Source organism: Tamandua tetradactyla, chromosome 14 (genome assembly GCF_023851605.1).
Source record: "Tamandua tetradactyla isolate mTamTet1 chromosome 14, mTamTet1.pri, whole genome shotgun sequence".
In the NCBI taxonomy this organism is placed as follows: domain Eukaryota; kingdom Metazoa; phylum Chordata; class Mammalia; order Pilosa; family Myrmecophagidae; genus Tamandua; species Tamandua tetradactyla.
This window is the reverse complement of record NC_135340.1, coordinates 31,743,005-31,769,557: the sequence shown is the minus strand read 5'-3', so window position 1 is coordinate 31,769,557 and position 26,553 is coordinate 31,743,005. Positions and strand designations below refer to the sequence as shown.

Below are 26,553 nucleotides of genomic sequence, written 5' to 3'. Positions count from 1 at the left end.
GAACCAACCCACCTCAAGTCCAAAGTTATCTTGATAATTGAAACTGGATCTAACCAAAGTGGGCCCACTTGACATGCACAGTAACTTAGATTTTAACCTACAAGTCACCTACACCTTATTATAAAATTAAAAATCACCCTCATCATCATATTAAGGCTGCTATTTTCTTACCTACATTCTGACTAAGCATGTAATATCTGCGCATGCTCAATAAATAGATCACTTTTAATTACATCATCTGGGGCCACTGTGCTCCTTATCCTAAACCGTGCCCATCTTTTTCTCTAATAAAACTACCTGAATTCCTGCAGTTTGGGGGAGACAGATTTTGGGCCACTAGGCCATCTGCTCTCCTACTAGGCACCTAGTAATAAACTTTTTCTCTCTTTGAAACTCCAGTGTCTCAGGAATTGGTCATTTGAGTGCATCTGGCAAAAAAAATCCACCATCTTTGTCTGGTACCATATAGATGGATGCAATTTATTTAGAATTATAAGGGTATCTATCCACTATTGCTGTGGCTACTTAACAGATAAGGGGGTGAAGATAAGTGGAGGTTTGCATGGTTGACTCTCTTTATATTTTACTTGAATCTTTTACATAGAGACTATAGCCTTTTACTTCTCATGAAGTAATTCAAAAAAAAAAAAAAGAAAGAAAAGAAAAATATTCAAGCAAATCACAAAAGAAGACACCAACACTGGGAGTTCTTTCACCTCCCAGTCCTTTCTTTCCTAACTCCCTCCTCCCACACGCTTGCTCTAAGAAGGGGGAAAGGCTTTTCATTTAATTAAAATGTAAAATGCTTTCTTTTTTTTTTTTACTGCCTGGTGGCTAGGGATATTCTGCTGACTCAGCAGAGAATAATCAGCTTTGACCTAAATAATAAAACAGCTCAAAGTGGCAGCTGCAGTTGCATAAGCGTGATCCAAATCTGCAGTTCCTTCTTCCTCTCTCCCTCTCCTCTTCACTCCCTCCAGGCTTCGCGCAGGCAAGCCAGTTACAGCAGGTTCCTTCTGCCTCTCCTCTCCTCTCCACCATCATTTTTCATCTGATCTATTCCAAAAACGGTTCCTCCCAGGAATCAGACTTGACCTCATCTCCTCCCCACCCAACAGCAAATCCCAGCCCGAGGCTCTGCCCCACGGTCGCTCCCCGCAGGGCTCTGCTTCCAGCTCCCTAGACCTGAGGTTTTCCATCGTACCCCCGTGACCTCTCCGCAGAGGGGTGGCCTTTCCCTCCAGACCTCTAATGCCAAAGCCGATGGAGCCCATCCTCAGCATGCCCACGCGAGAGAGCAGAAAGCAGCATTTCACATGTAAATTCATCTGTATCATACCCAAGCTCTCTGCTGCTTTTCTGGAGAAAATGGCTAGATCTCACTCCTGGCTCTAACTTTAAAGTATACTGGGTCTGTCTGACCTGATAGACCTTTTAGCACCTGCTAAAAGGATGGGACGGGGGGTGGATGATGGTAGGGGCAGTTGGAGGAGTGTGAGGGGTGCTAGAATAAATGACAGCAGCACCCCCTAAGGCTTCCTGCGGCCTGGTTCTTGTTTTACTAGATATTTGAAGGGATGATTTGAGGGGGCCTTTAAAAGCATGGTAAAGGGTCGCGGTGGCTCAGCAGGTAAGAATGCTCGCTCGCCATGCCAGAGGACCTGGGTTCAATTCCTGGTGCCTGCCCATGTAAAAGAATAAATAAATAAAATAAAAGGTAATTGGGATCATAAGACTTGCTTCTAAGAAAAAGGAAAAGGAGAGGTTTTTTTTTTTAAAAAAAAGTATAGTAAAAAAAAAAAAAAATACCAAAAACCAAGCCTAATTATTAGACCAGAAAACAGAATCTTTGTACACAGACTCAACGCAGGTGGGAGCATCTGGTCTAAAGAAGAGAGAAAGCAGGTGTCCAGTTTTATCATTTACATACAGGTGCCAGGGGGAAGGAGGGGAGCTGGGGGCTCCACGGGGAAAATGCAGAGCGTGGGGAGAGGAGCTGTTTTTGGTTTCTTCTAAAAGAAATTATGAGGACTAAGCTTGGGAGGCAGCAGGGCTTAGGAACATTTTTCTGCTTATGAAGCTGGAAAGATACTTGAATATACATCTCAAGGAAATTGAAAAATTCCTGATTTTGGAGGACTAGACTGGTGACTGTTAAGTTGGAGATAATTTCCTTGCAATTCTGTGCAGGAAACAAAGCACAGACAAGGTATATTTGACAGCTGGAATCAGAAGAGGGGAGGGTCTCGTCATTTTTGTCATCAGCCAGAATTTCTGAGTCCTCTTCAGCTTGCTGCTAGCTGTGTCCAGGCCTAGGGCTGGCTGTGGCGGGAGCCTGTGTGCAACCTGTCTCTATAGAGCTGGGCTCCGGGCAGAAGGGATTCTTGCGTGCTGGTGGTTGGAGCCAGGGGGTGGGGGCAGCTCATGGACTACACTACTCCAGGGCGTCTTCAGACAAGGACTGACCTATCCTTGGTAGGTTGATAAATGCAAAGGAAGCCACAGAGTCCAGCAGCCCAGGAAACTGGGGCCTGGCTCCTCTCCCCGCGGGGGATGGACTGGGCAGCTTCAGGGTTTTTGCTTTCCAGTTGGAGGGTAAGGGTGGCCTCTTGTCTGAGACATTTTGGCAGCGTCAGCAGGAAATAGGAAGCCGTGTCTGCACGAGACGCTGAAATAGCAGTCGCCAGCCCTCATGTGGTTCCCCCTCCCCCTGTCCCCCTGCCCCCCCCCCCCCCCCCCCGCATAAACCTGCCTGATGGCAGACACAGCAATTCTTCCTGCATTCCCATGCCCCCTCGCCCCCAGCTTGGGATCCAGCTCACAAACAGGGGTGAAGCAGCCCCAGAAGCTTGATTCCCCAGCACAATCTCAGCGAACACCTTCCCCAGGGCCTCGCATTCACCATCGCATGCAATCCTTCCAACACTCTCCGGGGACATGCAGGGTTACTCTCTCCATCTCACAGTGTGGCTAGGTAACTTGCCAAGATTCCCCACGGTTAGAAAGTGGAGCAGACAATGTGACTGTATGATGGTGAAAACCTTGCATCTAATGCTCCTTTTATCTAGGGTATGGACAGATGAGTAAAAAAATATGGATAAAGAATAAATAAGAGAGGGGGTAAGGGGCAAAATAAAATTGGGCAGATTGAAATACTAGTGGTCAATGAGAGGGAGGGGTAAGGGGTATGGGATGTATGAGTTTTTTTCTTTTTTCTTTTTATTTCTTTTTCTGGAGTGATGCAAATGTTCTAAAAAAACGATCATGGTGATGAATACACAACTATGTGATGATATTGTGAGTCACTGATTGTATACCATGTATGGGATGTATGTGTGTGAAGATTTATCAATAAAAAAGTTAAAAAAAGAAAGAAAAGAAAAGAAAGTGGAGCAGAGATGCAGGCTCAGGCAGCCTGGCTCTGAAGGGCACATTTCTCTGCCTCCAAACCTATGAGAACTGACAGAGCACAAGGAATATGCCCCAAGCAATGGCTCCACAGCGCCCCTCGCCTGGACTGTGGGGTCTGTCCCAGGACTGAACACCCGTACTGAAGAGGTCACACTTGCCAAGGAGACCACGTCATGGGTCCTAGCTATTGGGGTGGGGGATCCCTCCATCCCCATCCCCACCAGCATGACAGAAGGAAAATGTCAGGGCCTGGGAAAGGTCTCCCCTGTCTCACAGCAGGGAGAAGGAGCTGGGAAGGGGTGTGGCCAGGATGCTCACTCCCTTTAGCCAAGCATGTGCGCATAGGAAGGTGGGGGAAGGAAGGCACTGAACTAACTTTAGAAGTGGAGCTTCTGAAACATATCCCATTATTTACATTAGTGGTTAGTTTTTGACCGAAAGATGTAAAATACCACACTCTATTGGGATCCCTGATATCAGAGATTAAACATTGAGACTTCTTAGGAATACAGCTTTGCAGAATTTCTTTAAGCTATTCACAGAGCTCTCTTTCCTTTCTCTGAATTTTTACTACAGCTGCAATCCCAACCACAGGATCTGTATATATGGCTTTTCTTCCCAGCTAGACAATGAACACATTAAGGGCAGTGACCATGAACCATGCATCTTTTTTATCCCCAACTCTCCTCCCAAAGAGTTTAAAAAGTGTGCACTGGCAGGATGAGGTAGGGATACACATGAATCTACTGCCATCAAGCCGGAAATATCTTTCCACAAGCAGCCAGGTGTAGCCGGCGTGGCAAGGTGTGGTGTCAAGAGAAGGAATCAGGAGACCTTGGGTCCCCTCAAGGGCCCACCACTTCAGGTAAGTCACTTCCCTGACTGTGTTTCCTTGTCTGCTCTATGGAAATCTTAATACTGGTCCAGCCTAGCTGAAGAGGCTCAAATCCGATACTATAGGTGAAAGCGCTTCGTACAAAGAATCCCACCAGTGAAAATGACGGTACCTCTGAGCAAGTCCTTTAGCTGTGTGTGTGTGTTTGAAACACCAGACAATTGTACGCATGATCCGAAGACACTTGCAGGAGGAGGGGGAGGGCAGGAAAGACAAAGGACAGGGAAGGGGAATCAGGAGGTCGAAGGGGCTGACCCGAGAGCGAGGAGCGAGGCCCTGATGAGACGTACCTAAGCAGATGGCAGCCAGGAGTCGAAGGCCAGACTCTGGGGCGAAGCAGGTGGGGAAGAGTGGCTGCAGCACGTAGTTGGAGAAGGTGAGGGCGATGACAGCTTGGTTGGTGGGGTAGATCACCAGCACCGCGATCCACAGCCTCAGAAAGCTGACGGGGAGCAGGACAGGACTTGTCGCAGGCCAGCCACGGAGACCCCCACCCCCCACCGAGACGCCCGGCAGGATTCAGGCTTCCTCAGGGGAAAGTCTGGGCAGGTCAGGGAGCGGCCTTTAGGAGAGGGCGGGGGTTAAATGGGTGCATTTCCTTTTCTGTTTTCAGGGGTGCTGAGGAGCCCGGACACCCTCAAATGAAACACCCAATCCTCTGAAATGGCAATAAAGTTGTTTAATAGTGAAGAGCTAAGTTTAGACTCGTACTGACAAAAGACTTAGCATTCCTCCCCTCCCCTCGCCCCACCTCCTTTCATCACCTCTTCCCTACCACTCTGGCCCCCAGCATGCAATGATGGAAAAATACATTTTGCAATCTCAATTTTGACAGCCAGGATATGCCGAAGGTGTGGGTCCTTAAGCAACTGCCAGGGGAGGCATAAGATGGATGGATTGGGGGGCAGCATTCTCCACCCCCCGGGGCCCTTTGGGGAAGACCGAGGTCTTCCATAGCAGGGCTGCAGAAGGTGGGGACACTGAAGAACAGGGCCTGGCTCCAGAGGGAGGCCATTGCCCTCGGGGATGTGAGAAGAGGTTCTTCAATATTTCAGGCTATCAATCTCATTAATTGAGATGCAGGGACTTCACATTTGTGACGTGCTTTCTCTGGGAGTCTATGGTCAGGATTGTCTCATAGTTCTGTCCACTTCCATTCACAAAAACTTGTCCACCAAGATCAACCTAGAGATTAAAACTACAAACCAGATCCCTCTGCCACTCTCAGGAACATCAAGGGGACACAGCACTACACTAGCACGGCAATGAGGAGGCAAGAGAGAAATCCTATTCTCTAGTTCTGTCACCTTGGCAATTGGAGACCATGGCCTAAACTTCCTCCAGTCTGACCTCTTTGCATACAATCCTTCTTTCCCTCTAGCCCACTCAGGCACCAGCAGATCCCCTTACCCGGCCAGTCCTCCGAAGATGTCCTTGACGTAGGAGTAGTCGCCTCCAGATTTGGGGATGGTGACCCCCAGCTCAGCGTAACACAGAGCTCCCACTGCTGTGATGAAACCTGTCACAATCCAGACAATGAGCGCGAGGCCCACGGAGCCGGCGTTCTCCAGCACACCCTTTGGGGAGACGAAGATTCCGGAGCCGATGATGTTCCCTGCACGAGGAACAGAGAGCAAGGAGGAGAGTCAGCCCAGTGGGCAGGACTGGCATCTGCAGGGAGGTTCTCTGATCTGCTCGTGAAGTGCCTTAGGATGTGTAAATCCTTTTCAGGCAGATGTTTCTAGAAATAACTCTCCCTAGAAGTCGGGTAAAGGGGAGAGAATAACCGACAAGTATTAACCAGGAAACAGCTCAGGTACTTTACATGTCTTGTTTGCTTCTTAGAAAAACCCTCTGGAGCCAGATAGTATTTCTCCCATTTTAGAGCAGAGTCTCAGAGATACCAAGTGAGTTGTCCAACCCACATAGCAGTAAGTGGTGGAGCAAGTACTGAATCTCAGAACCCACCGACTGGGCTATACACACAACCAAGATGTCAAGGGTCACAAGATTGACTGAAAATGGGAGAGCTGGAAGAGTGCTGCTCTCAGACACAAGCTTCAAAATGAGCCGAAGGGCAGTATCTTTGGAACAGATTGTGGACACACCCCATGACAAGGGATTTTCAAGGCCTGTGAGCTTAGACAGGATTCCCTAGAAGCGACAGCCCACCCCTCGTGAAGAACACAAAATGACCCTATAAAAACAGTCATTAGAGTTTGGAAGTGGTTTGTAGGGTGCAATACATGCAAAGCCTCAGGACTACATTCTTCCGAAGGTCTTCCCCTTCTGCTGTTCCCTTCACAACAAGCTGATGGAATTTAGCTAGAGGAGAAAGGGGAGGTATTTTTGCCTCTATTTTACAAACCCAGAGACCAAGACACAGAAGGGTTAAGTGGCTTCCTCCAAATTCCACAGCTACTGAGGGTAAAATTGGATCTAGAAACCAAGTCTCCTGACACTTAATCCAGTGCTCTGTCCACCAATCCACTTCTGTCTCTGTCCTCAAAGAGCTGGTTTTCTCTTGGGAGGCGAGGCAGCAGGCAGCGGGTGCTGAGTGTGCTGGGTGGGTTGTGTGTGTTGGGCAGGGGAGGAGTAGAAGTGTGGGGGACAGTTCCTGCCATGCTTCTTCCCAAATTTTCCTTTGTTCATTCCTTGAGATAAAAGGTGGAGATCACCCCAAAGAGAGGTATGAAAGATCAAAGGTGATGGTAGAATTATACATAGAAGATAGGACTTAACAAATGAATATGAATACTGGTTCATTAAATTGATATCTCTTTTAGTCTCTAGGATTTTAGAGCAGCTAGACACAAAAACCTAAAATTATGAAATTGTAACCCATGTCAAAGTCTAAAATATGTTCTAAAATTAATTGTGGTGCTGTGCTTGGAAATATATAGTTTTTTTGTATATATGTTATTGTTTGAGAAAAAAAAGTCGATTTTGATGATAAAAAAGTATTTAAGCCATCTGGCCTCCTATATTCTGGAGCAGCTAGAAGGAAAAATATGAGAAGATTTTATGGTAGCCCATGACAAACTCTGGGACCTATCCCGTAACCACTTTTTGAAGAGGGCTTTGAAAAATAATGCTTTTTTATTTCTTTGCTTTGTATATACGTTATACTATACAATAAAAAAAGTTAAGAAAAAAAAAAAGGTGGAGATCAGGGTTCTTTGGATGGATGCTTTAAAAGGAAAAAGCATGCCTGCCCAGCTGTACCACTAACTGTCTAAAGGAAGAAGCAGAGACTAACTAGATCTAGATAGAAATGCAGAGTTGGAGTATTATGAGGCCAGTTGGATTTCTGTTTCTGAAGACATCTCAGATCCCCACCATCTTTCTTTAGCAGTTTGGAACCAATTCTGGGATGAAAGAGGTAGAAAGTATAGGAGTCTACATTCAATGTTCAGAAACTGACTTTCAGCTCTCAACCACAGCTCAACCTCAATCCAGTCCCAGAGCTTTCCCTTCTAAACCAAAATTCAATTTTTTTTCCTCACAGTAAACAGCTGGATTTTTCCCAATTGTGATAGAAAAACATTGGAGGATTTTGAGCAGGGAGTGATACGATTGAATTTATGCCTCAGATATGGATGGATATGTATTCATATTTTATTGCTACCATTTCAACCAAAAACATTAGAAGCTTAAAACATCACACAAGTATTATCTTACAGTTCTGTAGGTCACAAGTTCAGGTACAACATGTCTCATCTGTTTCCTCTGCTTAAAAAGTTTCACAGGAATGAAATCTAGGTTCTCTTCTGAAGGTTCTAAGAGTTACTGAACAAAAGTCTGTCAACTCAAAATCTGTCTCCCTGAACTGCAGTAATTCTGATAGTTTTATAGAATTGAAAGATGGGCAGGTTTTAAGATAATGAGCACAGTGGGCCCAGATGACATAACTAGAGGTGATCTAATTATTGAGCATACGCAGTTTGGTTACATACTTAGTTACAGAATGTATGTAAGATAATGGCAGAGAATACGATGATGGGTGTGATTTTTACTAGTATGATGAGGTAAAGGTGACTTGTAGATTAAAGTCTAAGCTACTGCATATGTCAGACAGGCCCATTTTTATTAGATCCACTCTCAGTTATCAAGATAACTTTGGACTTGGGGTGGGTTAGCTCTGGGCTGACCCAAGGCCCTTCGTTAATAAACATTATGGGCTGTCTTTAGTGATTACAAGGCTTCAACATTGAAAAACTGGATAAATTGTACAAATGAAGGTGTGTTGGTTTGAAACTGTTGTGTATCCCAGAAAAGCCAAGTTCTTTAATCTTCATTCAACATGCTGGGGTGGGAGCTTTCTGATTGTTTCCATGGAGATGTGACCCACCCAATTGTGGGTGGTAACTTTTGATTAGATGGTTTCCATGGAAATGCATCTCCATCCATTCAAGGTGGGGTTACTTACTGGAATCCTTTTAAGAGGGAACTAACAAAACACAATTTTTAATCCTAGGCAATGTGTCTAGTTATTGCAGTCACACAGGAAGAGAAGAGACTATACACATTGTCAAAGGAATAATTTTCTATTCCTCTGGGATGCAGAATAAGCTTCCCCTTTTAAAACTGAGAAATTGCAGTGTGCAGTGAATAACAGTAGAGGGAAGGGGTTCATAAAAGCAGCAATAATCAATGAGACTGAAATACTGAATCAGAGGGCATGGGATCAAAGCTAGATACAGATGAAAGGAAGCACATTTCTCTCTTAGATAGGCCTTTTTTTCTCTTGGTGCTAATAGTCTATCCAAGCAGAACAGAGCTGCTTATAGAAATTCAGCTAAAAGAAGAAATGATGCTTGCTCTTCAAATTTGCTATTTAAATATCAGAGAGAGAGAAGACAGAAAGAGGAGTGGATGGGTGTCACCAGTTCTTAAAGGTTTTTCCTTTTCTGTAGTATCCCAGACTCAGGATATGTTCATTTGCCAAATGAACTCTTCACTGGCCCAAACTACACATGATGCTGTTCCTTGGAAGACAACAAGTGCTGGGAGGTGAGAGAATTGGAGAAGAGATTGCGAATATTGCTGAAAGACGATAGTAAACTCCTTGCCTAGCAGGTATTTATCAAAAGAGTGATCCACAGGGCATTTTAAAGCCAGCCAAGAAGAAAGCAATAGAACGAGGGCTATAAAACTAGCTCAAAGGGTTGGAAAAACAATACTGCTGAAAAACAAGGTTTGACTTTGACCTTTAAGGTGCTGAAAGGGAGGGCAGAAGAGCTAGGTATTTCCCTGAGCTAGGAATGGCTGTCTCAAGGAGGAAAGTGGGGGTGGATGTTATTTAAAAGATCCGATCTTCTCAGGAATGACCTGTCAATGTTCCACGATGGGTTCGTGAAAAACAAACACTGTAATAGAGGTCAGTAAGAAGGTCTTTTTTCCTGTTTTTCCTCTGACATTTCCAGAGAATGTGCGCTCTCTCCCTCATTCTCGGCCGTCAGAGCCACCAGAACAGAATATTCAACAACAAGAGTCCTTTGAGGGTTTCACCTACTTCCTCCACTTATTCTTGGATGACATAACTTCCATTGAGCTACTGCAGTGATTGTTACAATCATAGTATGTTGATATTGGAACAAGAGTCCTCATTATATAAAACCTGGGTTCTCCTGCCAAACAATCTTAATTTTGACAAAATTTAAATTACAAACATAAAACCTAAAAAAAAAAAAAAAAAAAAAAAGGAGATATGCTATCCAAAACTGAGCATTAGGGAACAGGAAGGAGGGGAGACTCTCCCTGATTCTAGGAAGCCGCTACCTAGAAAACCGGAATCAGATGACGTTTCTTCCACGTTAGCAGCCTCTAGAAATTCAGCAGTGGGGAGGAATCTCGCTCACAGCAGCACTGTGCTCTGGAGCAGAAAGAAGGGTCATTAACTCAAAAGTAAGAACCATATACTATCTTCAGTGTGATTATTTGCCCCATTAGACTATAAGCTCTACGAGAGCAGGAACTGCGTTGCGTTGCCTCACCTATGAAATGCCACACGGTAGGCACTTCAGAAGTGTTTACTGAATGAAGTGATAGCGGTCATCAATCCAGAACTTGTTTCCACAAAGCAATTTCATATAGTTGTTTCTTTGGGACCTCCAAATCCTGTGAAGGGTGTTGAATGTGTATGGTAGGCAAATGAGGAAAGTAACCCACTTCTTTCACTGCTGAGGAAAGAAGATTGGCTGTGATTACCATTCCCAATACATAGGGGAACAGAATAGGTCAACGATTATTCCCATTTTCCAAATGGGAAAAAATGAGGGAGGTCTTATTATCATCCCTATTTTATGGATGAAGAAATTGAGACCCAGAAAGGTACTTTGCCTAAATCACAACATTAAGTAGTAGTAGCTGGATTAGAACCTAAATTTTTTGTCAGAGCCTCAAGCTTCTCTCTGAAGATATAAGACCTTCCTACATCAATTGGAGTCCTTTTCATATGCTCTGCCCTGTAGGCAATGGGAGTGGTTCATACAGGGCACTTATTAAAGAGTTGGAACACAGATCTGACTCCTTCCTGCTATTGCTATACCACCTTCAATGCTGAGTTACAGAACGTTCATGTCCATTACTTTCCGTGATTCTCACTTTCTTAGGTGTGCTGGGTGGATCTCTCATCCCTATTTTACCTTTGTGAAAACTGAGCCTCAGGGTGACCAAGAGACTTGATCAAAGTCACACATGTCTTAAGTAGCAGGGCCTGGACAAGAAGCAGGATCCTTGGACTACTGGCCCAGGGTTTTCTCCACTATTCCATGCTACCTCTCCTATAGAAATTGCATAACAGCCATTTTAACTGCAGAGCTTTAAACTTGGACCCTCTCCGAACGAGACTTTGCTGAAATATCTTTGAAAAAGAAGAACTGGAAAAAGGCTTTTCTATGGCTTTCTTGCAGCGATGGAGGAACAAAGTTGATTACAGTGGGGATTTTTTTTCTCCATTGTTTTACTTTTAGGCTTATAACCATAAAACCATTTAAGAATGAGATGCACAACTATCTGCTATTGCCAAGGTACTTGAGGTCAGTTTCAGTCCTCCCTTCTGTCCACCCCAATTAATAATTGTCTTATCGCGTAGATCTCCTTTAGTGAAAAATAGATTCTAAGATGCCAGGACAATGAGGACCAGCTTGGCTTGTTCTGTTAAAGAAAAGCCAAGTAAACCACTCCATTAAAAGGGAGCCAGGTTGTATTAGTCGGCAAGTCTTTACAAGAAAAATTGCCGGAATTGAGAAAATTCCATATTTGCCATGAATAATAACTAACTTCTCCACCTGTAGGCCAATATGCATGTGACTCTCTATTAAGGTATTACTCATATCCAGGCCTGTCCACACTAGAATGCTGGAGCCATCAAATAATTTCCTAGGGCATGGAATTATAGACTTTTAACGTCCAACAGACCCTCAGACCCAAAAAATTTTGGCCTTCCTTATTATCTCCTGCAAGTCCTGAAACCTAGCCAGAGCTTCCTCCTGGGGCTTGAAGGTAAAAATTCTTTGTGCTTCTCCCATAAAGTGGCCACAAGGAATTCAGAGCCCTTAAGGACAGAGAGAGCAGTGTCGAAACAGGATCCGGTGTGTGGAGACAAGGGTCTTAAATCTTCAGGGCAGGTCTGGAAGCCCACCGTGCCACTTACCTTCTACACACTTTCCTATCAGGACTGTGCAAGCAGCTCCCTCAGGGGTGGGGGCAGGTCAAGACTCAGCCACATGCCCTGTGGAGCTGCTACTTCCTGGGGAAAAGAGATGTGGAAGGTGCTGCAGAACTCTGCTGCCCAGGATTCCTTACTGCAACAGTGGAAAGGGCACCAGACTTACAGTGAGAGGAACCCTTGAGTCCTTGCTTCATCACCTGCAAGCGTGGGATGTGAATTTTTATGGGAGCTACTTCCTTCATCTGCAGAATGGACATAATTGTTCCCGCCCTATTCACCTCACAGGATGGTTGTGGGGATCAAAGGGGATCATAAATGGGGGATACTTTATAATCTGTGAAATGCTAACAGATAAAAGGAATTACTAGGCTCTGTAGCTGTAGGGATGAAGACCTGCCCTGGAGGAATCTGATGGGCTTGCTTTGGAGGCCTTGGCTCTGAAATAGCACTATACAGCCAGGACCATGAAGCATTCTCTGAGTCATTTGTGTAGGTATAATTTTTAGATGCCGCAGGTGGGCGGGCAGCAGGTAATTGCATCTCAAAAGGTATTTATTGAGCACCCACTCTGTACGTGCTTGCTTTAGAAGGTAATTGGAAAGCACTTGTTCACACACGGACTTTTAGTAAAATAGTTGGAGCCAACCACCAGCCACCAGCCACTGAAAGACAGACATCATGTCCTGGGGGGCTGAGAGAGTTGAACCTTCAAATATGTGCATTAAGGATACATATCTGGCCCCTAGCATCTCCCTGCCTAGCTGGGGAACCAGACACCAGCATTGAGAGTCTTTGTCTACCTCAATGGTTCTCACATGGGAGCAGTTTCCCCCCCCCCCAGGGGATGTCTGGTAATGTCTGGAATTATCTTGGGGGAGGGGGCAGTATTACATTTGATGAATAGAAGCCAGTGATTCTGCTAAACATTCTACAATGGACAATACAGCCCTCCCCACCCCACCCCCAGATAATTTTCTGGTTCAAAAAGTCAACAGTGCCAGGGTTGAGAAACCACACTTTATCTTCCTGCCTCATCATCTGGTTAATCCCTAAAGGACCTGCCCTCAGGGAATGGTGTGGAGAACAGAAAACTCCTGCAACTGGATGCAGAATTAACCACAGGGATGGAAAAGGTCACTGGCTGTGCTGTGCAGAGAAGACTCCCTGGGAGAAGGGAAGTATGATATGATGCCGGTAGGCAAGCAAGCAGACTCAAATCAACAGAGAGAAAAGGAAAAGCCATTAACTGTTTGCTAAGCAAGTGTCTTTGATAAAATCGGTTAGTTATTCTCATCACTCCATCAGCTCAATTTAAATTTCTGAGCCGGAATTAGTGAATGTGGGGGGTGGACAGCTGGGGAGGGGGTGAAGGTTAAGTTCAAGTAGAGAAAGAAACTAATATTCATTGAACAAGTAAAACAGGCTAAGCGCTTAATTTCTTAATTTTAATATTCCACCAGAAACTCCCACTTTACTGGTAAGTAAACTAAGTAACTTGTTCAAGATTACAAAGTTTGTAAATAGGAAAACAGTTTGCAAACCCAAGACTATTTCCAAAGCTCATCCTCTTCTGCTATATCATATGTCTTCCCTTTTCACAAAACACCGATGCAGACCATGGAGAAATCCATTCCAAGCTTTCCACTTCCAGCAGCAAGACCCCTTAACAAATGCCTACTTATCCCTAAGGCAATCCAACCTGCCTATATCAGGGGCTTCCCAAACATGTTATACAGAACTGTGTGCTCTACAGAAGCAGCTAGAGCATTTACGCATTCTGTAGATGTACAGTAAGCACCTTAATATATGTATAAATATACAAGAGATAAGCGCATTAGTAACTCTGCAGCTATGTACTGACTCTGGTAGTCTGCCTTTGAGACCTGCAGCTCAGAGTGAGGTTGCCAGTATGTCTTCAGGTTGTGAAACCCTCTCCCTAGAAGTGACATCACTTCTCATGCCGAGGATATTTAAAGCAGGGAGCAAGCCAATGGGAAGACTGCGTCTGTGACAAAGGATGAAGGATAAGATAGGATCAATAAAGCTTTTTCAGTTCACACGTCACTCGTTCTATAAATAAGACAGCTTAAAATAGACTTGAGGGATTATTTTGCTTCTTAGAACTAAAATTCACCAGGGCCTAGCATACAACGTGCTCAGTGAGTGTTTGTGGAATGTTTAAATATGGAATGACCCCGAATCCTGTGAGCAGCAGCCCCACCCGACCCGCAGCCCAGGAGCAGTCTGTGGTTTGCCATTTCTGGATCTTCAGTGACAAGGGGTTCAGGGGCCATCTCTGGAGGTGTGTCCTGGGAGGAGAACAAGGCATGGGCCTTGCCCTGTGTGCCCAGTAGGGAGGTGTGAGTTTGGAAGGGAATAGTTCCTAGCCTCCCTGGTTTCCTGAACCGTGGTTGTTTTCTATAGTTCAGAAATCATTTGCTCGTGCCCATTTTTCTAGACACTCCCCAACCCCCGCTACCACCACCAACACAATAACGGCAGCAACAACAGAAATTCCTGAGACATTTTTTCCTAGGCAGTGGTGCTGCTGGGTTATCTCTCAGAGGAACAGCAGAAAACCTCGCTAGCCTGGCAACTTTGAAAAACCTCACCCCACTTCAATAAGCTGGTTTAATTTTAAAAGTTGTATATATGGTCCCTCTCTGAGAAGGTCATTTGATTTGGGTACAGCGTGTTTTTGGTTCTTCTAAATGGGCTGTTTGGTTCTGTCTCTGGGATGCTTTTTTTCTCCCCCCAACCTGCCAGGTTCCTATTTTCTTTCTCCACACCCCTAAGCGTCTCCTGCTAGTCAACCTTTCTGTATACCTTTGTTCTTGGAGGGTATGTACAGTATCTGCCAGCCATAAGCAGTACCAAACTGCTCTTTGAACTCCCTGGTTCCTGGAGGTGGGAAGTATGCCCTAGGATCCTTGCTCCCCAGCCACCCTGCGTGCCAGGTTGTGGAGATTCTGGTTAAGCAAGTGGCTTACGGTTCAATACCTGGGCGGGAATCCTGGCTCTCCCATCTCCCAGCTACCTACCCATCTGAACACTCTCTTTCTATAATGGTACTTATTTCACGGGATTCAGTGAGAATGCTCATAAAGCACTGATCAGGTATCATACACCAGGTACATAGTAAGTGCTCAACAAATGGTGGTTACTTATTATTACTATTATTACATTGACTTTCTCTCCACACCACAATATATTTGTTTTGACAAGCCTCATAGCTGGCTTCTGTCTCAGAGTTTTCTTTGAGAACGATGAAAGTTTTAGTTTAAACATGTTTTTGCTCTGAATGAATCAAATCCTAATCCCTTCAGGTTTAAAAATATTTTTTTTGAAGTAGAAACATAAGAAGCAATTTTTATACTCTCTTCTCCTGGTCAATGTCACTTTTCCAGTGACAGTGATTTCATACCTGTAGGGGGTCTTACAGGTCTGGGTAAAATTCCATAAATACCAAAAAAGTGATCTTATTTCAATGTATTTTTTTTGGGTTGTGAAACTGGAAACTTTATGACATTGGAAATTACCAGCTATTTTTTCTGCCAGCTGTTTTTTCTGAATGTAAACTGTGAAAACACAGAACAGTATTTTGATCTATTCGAACATTTTGGGGTTTTTTTTGAAGAATTAATGGAGCACATATAGAAAAACTGGCAGCTTGAATACTGCATTTACTTGTACTCTTCCAGCATATCAAGATTCCTGTATATTTTAGAGTACAATAAAACACAGATGTGAGTTGTAAAAAAAATCTGGGGATTGAAAACTAATACATCATATTAGAGACTGGAATATAAAATTTTCTGAAGTGGAATGGAAAACACAGGCCTGAAAATCTTTGGTACCTAAAGTTTTTCCAAGTTAGGACACTGTCATTTCAGTATAGTACACTTACACATTTCTGTTGGCAGATATCCTAAAAGGGAAAAAAAAAGTTTTCCCAAACTTTTTCAATATCAAACATTCATGGTCTTTCTAGACTCCAAGCTCAGGATTACCTTTCTCCGTGGCCCCAGTTGCCCGTGACAAACACACACACCAGGCTCTGGCTATGGAGTCAGACTGCGTGGCTCTGGGAAAATTACTTACCTCTGTGACTCAATTCAAATGTAGATAACTGTAATATCTACTTCCATAGAACTGTGGTCAGGATTAAATAACAAGATAGTAAAGTGCTTATAACACAGGAATTGGCATTTGGAAAAAGCTCAATAAATGCTACTTCAAAAAATTCTGTTAGTTGGGGACAGTGATTTAGATTCAAAGCAGCCAGACCTGCATTCACTGTTGCCCTGCAGCAAATATACCCAGTCTTTCCTTGAGCATACATTGTACTAAAGACAAAATGGTCAGACAAATTATGAACATTTTTCTTCAGACTCTGTAGTTATCTGCTTGCTTTCAGGCCTAGATTCTGGGTATAAAGAGACTTAAATATCCAAGAAGTCTGTGGATATCTCTAACATACACGGCTGGGAAAAAGCTCTGGTTCAAAAGAGAAGGTGTGCACATGGAAGAGTTGATGGGAATGTGCTGGCCAGAACCTCCGGTAGCTGAGCCAACGCACCTCGGGCTCACCCCAAATCTTCCTGCAACTGCACCAGGAATATCATCTTCTCCCACTCCCAGTTGACTGCTCAGCAATCCAACACCAGGGCATGTCCTCACTGGGAACAAAACCCTAATTGCTTCACCTATAAAATCAAATAAGGATCTCGGCCCAGGTTCTAAAGAAAAACAGAGGACTTATAGAACATAAAAAAAGAGACAGTAGAGAATAATGTTCAAGAGCTTGATTCAGGATTCAGATAAGCTCTGGGATTGAATTCTGATTCTAATACTTCCTAGCTGTGTGACCTTCAGCAAGTTGTTTATCCTTCTGAGCCTCTACTTCCTTAACTGGAGGGAGGGATGATAAGTGCATAGCACACAGGATTATTGTGAGGAATAAATAAAATAATGTATGTTAGGTGACCAGATTAGTGCCTGACATAAAGCGAGTGTTTAATAGTGGCAGCTATTAACAGTAGATTTAGTATTATTAAATGATGAATCTTGTTGCTCCTTCAAACTCTTTTCAGTGGTGGTGGTGGGGGGGCTCTATATTCATGAGAAATCTAAGTTCACCTGCTGCCAACAAATTTTTGGATTTCCTTAGCCAAATACATCGAGTTAACAGTCTAATTAGGTTGGGCAAGGGCAATATTAAAAAAATAAAACAGACCAATCTAATTGTCAGGTTGATGAAATTATCCCTAGTTTAAGGATTTTTAAGCCAGGTTCTCAAAAGCCCTTCAGATAAATGCTTATTAATACCATCTTGAGTTTCTTGTCTGAGTCCATTAAATTCCACAAGCATTTGAATAATGATTGTGGAATTTCACAATTGCAATATTGTGATTATACTGTTCCAAGGCAGATACTCTGGTAAGCAACAAAGACTGAGAGATATGTTAGATGCAGCTATGCTCAAGGAAATATGTTTAGTTATAATCCTTTTACCTACAAAATCATGTTCTCCACTTCCTCTTTCCCCACATCCTTCAAGATCCTTCTGAGTCTGATTCTTGATGGGACCCTCTCTTTCTTTCTTTGTGTTTCCCACCATTTCACCTCACTTTGCCCTCCTTCATCTCTTACACAAGTACATTATTGATTTTCTATGTTTTCTGTTTATTGCATAGGAAACTCATTTACCCAATCAGATTATGAGTAACTCTAGGGCATGAATCCTTTTTTGAAAAATTTTATTGATAAAACCAAACAACATACAAACATGAACATTCTTAATATGTGAACATTCCACACTTGGTGTGCAATCAATGGCTGACAATATCATCACATAGTTGTATATTCATCACCATGATCATTTCTTAGAACAACTGCATCAGTCCAGAAAACGAAATAAAAAGAAAAATACATACCATACCCCTTACCCCCCTCATTGACCACTAGTATTTCCCTCTACCCAATTTATTTTAATATTTGTTCCCCCTATTATTTATTTACTTTTAATCCATATTTTTTACTCATCTGTCCATACCGTAGATAAAAGGAGCATCAGAACAAGGTTTTCACAATCACACAGTCACATTGCAAAAACTATATTATTACACAATCATCTTAAAGAAAAATGGCTACTGGAACACAGCTCTACAGTTTCAGGCAATTCCCTATGGCCTCTCTAATACACCTTAAACTAAACAGGGGATATTCATATAATGCGTTAAGAATAACCTCCAGGATGGCGTCTCAATCTAGGGCATGAATCCTTTACTAGTTAGTTTTATATTCCTATAACACCTGTCATTCTGCAATTCTTACTTTAGATAATCAATGATGACTGCGAATGAATGAATCTGAAACTCTTTGAACTTGTGTGAAACATACAGTTCAGCTTATCCTTCTAAGTCATATGTGTGCAAGATAGATTAGTGGCAAATGCTATTTTCCTATATTTCATCATCTGACTCACTCGGGAAATTTCCTTTTCTTTTTGCCTTTTAATTCTCTTTCTTCCATAGTGTCGATGTTGAACCTCACATCACTTAACTACAAAGAAAATGCTCTTCTATTTTTGTATTTGGTCTTGAGAAAACTTGAATCACTATTATCCACTCAGAAACCCCTCTAGAAGAGAACAGGGCAGCTGAGAACAAGCAGGCATATCTGCAACTCAACAGTCAGGCAGGAGGGAAAGTGGAAAGGATTTTGCCCTCATATCATCCTAGAAGATAAATTTGTGTCTTTTCCTACCTTAACTGGTGGCAGTATAGTGCCTACTAAGCTCACAAGTCTCACACTCAGGACAAATATCCTGATTTCTCTGAAATGGCATATTTAGGATCTCTTTTCACCATACAATACCAGAGTTGTTATTCTTTTACTGTAATGACACCTTGGGGAGCTTGAGGCCTGTTCTCAGAATGAACCATCTTCCATGAAGTTTCGGACAAATCAGTAGTAACATCCACCCAACTGAAATTGTACTTATTGTACCTGAACAGTCCCACTTTCTCATAATCTTAGAAAAACATAAAAGGAAGAGACAAAACAACCTCAGCATGTAGGAAAATGCCCTTACCCTTGAATTCCTGGACATATATATATGGATGGGTGAGCAAAACTGAGGCAGGAGGAGGGAGATCTGAGTGTGTTTGTGTGCATGTGGGCGTGCACATCTGTGTATGAATCGGAATCTTCTCACAGGGAGGAAACTGCTTAATCCTATCAGTCAAAATGGTGAAAGAGGTAACAGGCTCTAGGGTTATTTACAGACCATAAATTGGAATGTGTTGTACATACTGAGTACTCTGCTGATCTCATTTTTGAAAGAGCAATGGAGATAAATTAAAAGAGAGACAAAGACAAGCTAAAGAGATTCAGATCATGACTACAATTTTTTTTAAAAATATCATTGCCTGTCGATGCCTGGAAAACCTCCTAGATTCAGAGAATTAGAAAAAATGGGAATTCATTTGGAAAACGGAATGCAAGAGCATGATCACTGAAGTCTGGGCGTAAAGGTGAAGAGGATTATCTGAATGCTGTCCTGATTTTATTTGATTTCAAGTGTGTTCTCCAGTGTCATTATTGCTCAGGTGCCAAAAATGACTCTCTTCTGCTGCCTGGAACCTGGGGGCACCCAAAGAAACTGGTTCGTGGGCACCAGGACAGAATAAGCCTTCACAAGGGAACCCAGAAATCTCTCTGGGCCTGACAAGTCCTGCCCTCCTTTCTCTGGAAAGAAAGTAAAGCCCTTTAGCAAAGACAGTAGGAGAAACTCTCACACTGCTGGCTTCTTCCTGTGAATTGCAAGCAGTAATGAGCCATTACCTGCCATCCATCTCCAGGGTCTCTCTGGAAAGAGGAGGATGTGCTGCCTAATTTAGAAACCTACCCTGGAAAATGCAGACAGAGGGTCAGATTGACCTGCTCTGGCCCTCCCCAGGACACCCAGACTGCCCAGCTTCAGAGCCTCCCGGCCAGAACACACATTTAATCCATCAGTTCCTCCTCAACTCCACATTCTACTTACACCTCATTTCCTCTGAGACCTTCACAGGGACCCCCATGGTGTTAAGGGAAAGGTTCATTCCATTAGGCAACCCAAGAAACTGCCAATTATACATTTATAGGAAGGTACACTCTTGCTGCTCTTTTCTTCTACAATTTACTCATCTGTGAAATGGGCACAACAGCCCTGTCACATGTACTTCACAGAGCAAAAGTGCTGCCTAAGATGGAAAAAGCTATAGAAGTGCAAGGCATTATTATTGCTGTGGTTGCTTTTATTATTATTACACACTCTCTAGTACCACAGTGTCATAGAACAGAAACAAGAAGATAGCTACTAGATACCTCTCGAAAGCCAGTTCACAGACAGCTGAGGAGATGGCGACCTAAGTGCTCGTTCAAAATTTAGGCCCCCCAGTCCCACCTTAAGTCTACTGAATCAGAGCCTCCAAGGGTGGGGCCCAGAGATCTTCCTTTTTAGCAAAGTCTTGGGGATGCTGACCACCAGCCAGAGTGGGGACCCATATCTGCTCCATTCTCTGAACACTGGACAAAACAGATAAGCCTGGCTTGGATGAAGAGATCCACGACACAGTTCATCTGCTCATCCCTATACCTTTCAAACTTGACCATTGGGACTGGGTTATAGCAAAGTGACTGACAATCCTTTCCTAAGAGAGTAGGAAGCCAAAATAGTGCCTTAGAGTGTCATGGTTCCGCAAGAGGCGCACCAAACGTGCATGGGGGGAGGTAAGGATGGTCGGTGGGACAAGGAATTGGACTCACCCACGATGATACCGCAAGCACTGACCAATCCGATCTCCTTCTTCAGGGCCACTCCGCCCCCTCCGGAACCGTCGTCTGGGCTGGCCTCCGGCTCGCCCCCACCCGGGCGCTTTTTCTCAGTGCTGCCGCGGTGCCTGGCGCCTTTTTCCATCTTTCTTAGGAGAATTTCAACCTCCACAAGGTACCTCTCTTTCTAAACGTGTGTGTGCGTGTGTGAAAGTTGTCTAAAGAGAGTCTTTCAAATGAAAATGTCCTTTTCCGAAATAAGGACCACTCCTACCCTCTTAAAAAGACACAAGCAGATCAAAGAGGGACTCGAAAATATTCCTATTCTGGACTGACACGTCCTTGTCACTCGTGCTTACGGACAAGAAAAGTATTGTTAAAAAGGAAAAAAAAAAGAGACATACATATTTAAATATAAAGGTGGAACTGTACCAACTACTCCCTCTGGAATTTTCCTGAAAGGGATGTAGATCTTCAGAAACCAGGATTCTGTGTACCCGGCTGTGGCTTATTTCAGATGTACCAAAAAAAAAAAAAAAATCTAGATTTCCCTTCAGCTCTCCACCCAGTAAGGCAGACTGTCTTTACTTCCCCTTAGCCTTTTCTTTTATAATGAGGATATAAGTAGTTGTCATAAACTAAAGGAAAAAAGAAAAGGCAATCTTCAGGTACTTTCTTCTCTTTCAGGAAAACAAATTGTGGAGCCGACCGGTTTGGTCTAGATCTTGTTTCCACCTGACGTGGATTTCTCTTCCCCTCCCCTTCTCTGCCTTGTGCTTTTGCCTGATGTCGTCTAATTTCTTGCCTGTCTTCTCGTCTCTGTTTTCCTTCTTCCGACCTCGGTCCTTACGGCACACACAGCCCCATCTCTCTGGGTCGCGGAAGAGAGGCTCCTGCACACGTGAACCGGCTCGCGTTTTTGCCAGCGCTTTTATTTGCTGATCGAGGCTCCGCCCCCCCTCGGTCCCTCTCCATCCCGAGTCCTGTCTCCTCCCTCCTCTTTGATTTCAATATCGGCACGCAGCCCCCAAAGAGCTCTGAAAAAATGGATTAAAATATTTCTGCTTGTAATCGTCTCTCTCCATCTTTTGCCTTGTAGCGGAGTGAAAGCAAAATACTTCCACGTCCACTGTTCCGGGAGAGCTCAGTGGCCAGTATAACGTTACAGGTCAGACAGCATTTGGGAGCTTTAGAAACGAGGGAACAGTTGTTCAGGCACTTTTGATGCCGTCAGAGATAAACAAGCCAATGTACTGAAATATTTAAGTCCGGATCATGTAAGGATACAATTGAATTGAGAAGGTTGTAGGAACATTGCCTTCAAGTTTCTGAAAGTGTGTGTGGGGGGAGGGGGTGGGGTATAAAGAATTAAGAATAATGGAAAAGAGGTTCATCTCATGTAATTCTGAGCTCTGAAGAGTGTAGAGGGAGGTACTCACTAGGAAGAGGTGGTAGCCTCTGTTCACAGTTCTTATTTAGGATTAGCTGAGATGCACCAGAAAAAGACTCCTACATGGGCCCAGGAGAGAATGACACAAAACCTGGTTGCATCATTGAATAAATGCACTAATTTATTACCATATTGATATTGTGCCTTGGCTTCCCTAAAAAATTTCACCGTGAAACTGCTGTCACCGTGAGACAGCAATGATGGCTATTTATAATTATAAAGTACATTGAAACAAAAGCATGAAGCAATATAGCAGAAAGCACAAAATCTAAAATAAAATCATGTAGAATCTGTATTAAATTCGTTATGCAAAATCATTTTATTTTAAAGTGGGTCTAAGAAACAAAGTTCTGGGGGGTGCAAGGGTAGTTCAGTGGTAGAATTCTCGCCTGCCATGCGGGAGACTGGGGTTCAATTCCCACCCATGCACTTCCCCCCACCCCCCCCAAAAAAATTCAACAAATGGTGCTGCAACAATGGGAGTCACATGTAGAAAGAATGAAATGAAAACTGACCCCCACTATACAGCATACAAAAAAAAAAAATGTTCCCCAAGCCGAACATTAACTACAGAAATATGGGCTCATTTTTTGGACATATTCCAAATGTTTTGGATTTTAAGGAAAATAAAACGAACTATTGAAGTATGGGCTTTTCCAAGTGGGTAAAAGTCCAGATCAGTCTTTTCACTCTGACCCTGATCACTCAGCAAGTATTAAGAGGTTTCAAAGGTTGGGAGTTCAACCCCTTCTTCTTTCAGTTCAAGATATAGCAAACTGAAAGTCTCAGCAAAAAAAAAAAAATAAAACTGAAAGTCGTGGGGGGATGTAAAAAGGATTTTCAACAAAAGGAACAGACAAGGTAGGGAATATATAGCACAGAACTCCACGGGAGGGACTGAGTCATGGGAAATGAAAAATGTTTAAATTGCCTTTATCCTTTCTCAACAACATTAGAAAGTGTTAAGGGAGAGTTTGCGTTAATTTTTAAACAATCTGATAACAAACAAATCAAACAAACAAAACAATCAAAGACTTCCATTCAGATTTCAGCATTCTTTCTGCTTCTCAAATGTGAATTATTTCAGAAATGCTTTTTATTTCTAATTTAAAAGATGGGGGATAAAACATGAATGTGATGATTTTGAGGTCTCTTGGCCCAAACCAGTGCAAACCAACCAAAATACGGTAAGATTTAGAAATCTCAAATTATGCACTGTGAAGCTAAGGCTGGGAGAGGGCCCGAGATTGGATACATTCTTGTGATACAGTGATCCTAAATTCACCAAATCTGCAAGAAGAGGTTGTTGAAGATTAATATTTCTATTCCTTTAGCATTTGGAATTTAAGTGATTTGTGACTATCTATTGATAGTGCAGTGTAAAAGCTAGGAAAGGGACTTCCCCTCCCTCAAAGGATGCATTCATATTGTGTATCTTGCTTCAGGTTGGGATTGTCTCGTGAAATAAACCCCAAGTATGTCAAAATCCCCAACTGAGATTGAACACAGGAGAGGAAGAAAGTTCGTGGTACAGTACTGTGAGTGAAATTTGTAAAAATGAGAACTGAAGAAGTTTATTAAACTTTGAGCACTGAATTCTTTTTTATTTGTAATTCAGTTTTATATCTGCCTTTATAGTTTTATTTTACCTTTTACATTTACTTTTATGGAGGGGGCGGTGCATGGTTCGGGAGCCGAACCCAGGTCTCCTTACCCTTTACATTTACTTTTTTTTTTTTTGGGGGGGGGGCGGAGTGCATGGTCCGGGAACCAAACCCGGGTCTCCTACATGGAAGGTGGGCATTCTAACCCCTGAACTACCAGTGCACCCTCTACCCTTTACGTTTAAATAAGTGCATTACAGTCTACAAATCGTTTCAAACGCAGCATCTCAATTTTTTTCCTCCTCATTGAGAACCATCGTAGACAACACAATTATTTTTCCCATTTTAAAGATTGGGAAGCTGAGGCTTAGAAGAGTATCTCATCAGAGGTCAACGCAAGAGGGTCTATTCACTGACACGCGGGATGTCAATGGCATACATTAGGTACTTTCACCTTCTTTTATTTGAGGAAAACAGAAGATTTTTGAGCAGGGCCTTGCCCAAATCTTCTTGAGTTAGTGTCTTAACTGTGCTTTTTAGAGACCTTGATGCCAGCACTTAACATCTGTTCAGGGACACCCAGTTCTGCCCCTGCCTCCCCACTTGTCACACCTGACACACGGTCCTCAGTTTAGCCATTTCCAAATAGAACAGAGTTTTAGTACAACTCCGTTTCCAATACCTGGGTGACTGTTTACAGTTGGTTGTGTGCTTAAGAGGAGAAGAAATTCATCCCTTTAATCAGAGACTGAATGAGTGAAAGGGTCGTTTTCTTACAAATAAGGATTTAGGAAGAGAAAAGCTGTGCATGGCTGACACCTACTGTACAAAGATGGATGTGGCATGGAGGCATGCTGCTTGGATAACAATTAAATAAAAATCCTGTCATGTTCCAATATTGCCTTTATGAAACGACAGGTCAGAAGTACCTGCTAACACAAATGAAGGAAGCACAAAGCCCATCCATTCCATTCCTGATTTTGATTCTGGACCTAACAGAAAAGCACTTTATTCTTGTTCTTTGTTACAGAACTGTGGTGTCTGAGGTCACTAGAAGAGGACCCGTATCTCTCCCTAGAGGGACTTCACAGTCCACGTTCCCACCCCCCTCTCCGTTTTTTTTTTTTTTTTTGTATCTACATGCCCCAAATCAGAAGGAAACTCTAAATGAAAGCCAGCTTACTTCGCAGGGACTGCTGGCTGGGGTCGAAATAACAGGGTGACTTCCTGAGCTAGTGTATTTCTAGGAGACTTTATTTTATACAAAGCAGATGAAAATTAGTGAGAGAAAAGGAAGAGAGAAAAGGAAAAGCAAATGTGGACAACCAGTCTGTTAATAAGCCCTTTTTAGTGTATGCTCTGTTTGCCTTCTGGATGTATTCATAAGTTCAAAGGAAGTTGTATTTTTTATGGTTTTTGAAGTTCTAAGAAGTTGATGAAGCTACTAGAGCAGACCCCATTTTGTTACAATGCTCAATTAATTCATGCTCTTCTGGAGATAATAATGAATCCTTGCTCTGACATTGGAGACAAAAATTCCAACAAATTACTCTTCTGTCTGCTGCACTTGGCCTGATTCCATGGAACCAGCACAACACCAGTGGGAAAGAAATAAAAATGCACAACTTGAAACAGGCTGCATCTGCTTGACTCCTCTGCTGGCCCAAAACATCATGGGGCCTTAATATGGATTTAGGCCATATTCTAAGGATTTAGGGAACTCCAGTTCTAAGTGCTTAACTATGGAAACCTCCACTTAATTGGTTTCCACTGTGGATTTGTGTTCACCAAAGATGAGAGCTCATATCTCTTACAATGTGGAAGATTAGTTCACTGAAGGTAGAGACCTGTTTTGTTCACTGTTGTAACCCCAGTACCTAAAATGGTGCCTGAAACTCAATGAAAGTAATTGAATGAATTCATTAATAAATGGTGATATACATTTATGCATAATAAATAAAGTGATTAGATTGACTGATGTCCTGGGTAATTGCAGTAACATGTAGCCCTCAGTGTATGGAGAGTTGCTACATTGTAGAAAGAGAAGAAAAAACACAATCAGAATTTTGACTTTGAATATCATCTACTGGAGGGCACAGATCTCAAGCAGACCCTCAATATTACCCAACAATCCTACCACAGACTTGAAGTCAGTTCACTCTTCCACTTACCTACTCCTCCCCTCAAATCTCCCACCTCCCTACCTCTTCAAACCTCACTTGTAGTTGACATCCTTGTCTGTTGTTCCATGGAGAAAATGAAAATGGCAGAAATGAACTTCCACATCCACCAACCATGAGATCCGTCAATCTACCTGTAGCTCTACTCAGATATTCTGCCTGCCCCCCTGTTAAAAGGGAGGCACTCTTGTGATCCTATAAATTTCCCTGACCTGTGCACCAGCTTCCCTGTCCCATCTCACCTACTCAGGGATTTTACTCTTGCAATTATCTCTCTCTCCTGCACCACTGGTTTTTCACTGCTAAATTACTCTTGTTAGCATATAAACATGATGTAACTCCCATTAAATGCACACACACCATACAACTTCCCTTAACTCTACGTTCTTCACCTGCTATCACTGGACAACTCTGTTTCTCTGTCTCTTCTTCCTCCCCTCCGTTCACGGTTGAATCCGCTACACTTAAGCTTTTGTTCCCATCACCCCACTAGATCCATTCTTGTCAAGGTCACCAAT

General features: G+C 43.1%; 1 protein-coding gene across 1 annotated transcript in view; it reads right to left on the bottom strand.

Annotated features, from left to right (window-relative positions):
- SLC7A8 (solute carrier family 7 member 8) overlaps positions 1-21,727 on the bottom strand; it is a 47,885-nt gene extending 26,158 nt beyond the window's left edge. The window contains exons 1-3 of the mRNA XM_077127192.1: positions 20,796-21,727; positions 5,717-5,921; positions 4,597-4,748 (exon numbers count right to left, since the gene is read on the bottom strand). Coding sequence (XP_076983307.1) covers positions 4,597-4,748; positions 5,717-5,921; positions 20,796-20,946 — 508 coding nt within the window. The 5' untranslated portion in view covers positions 20,947-21,727. The remainder of the gene's footprint in view (positions 1-4,596; positions 4,749-5,716; positions 5,922-20,795) is intronic.
- Between the last annotated feature and the right edge of the window lie 4,826 nt (positions 21,728-26,553).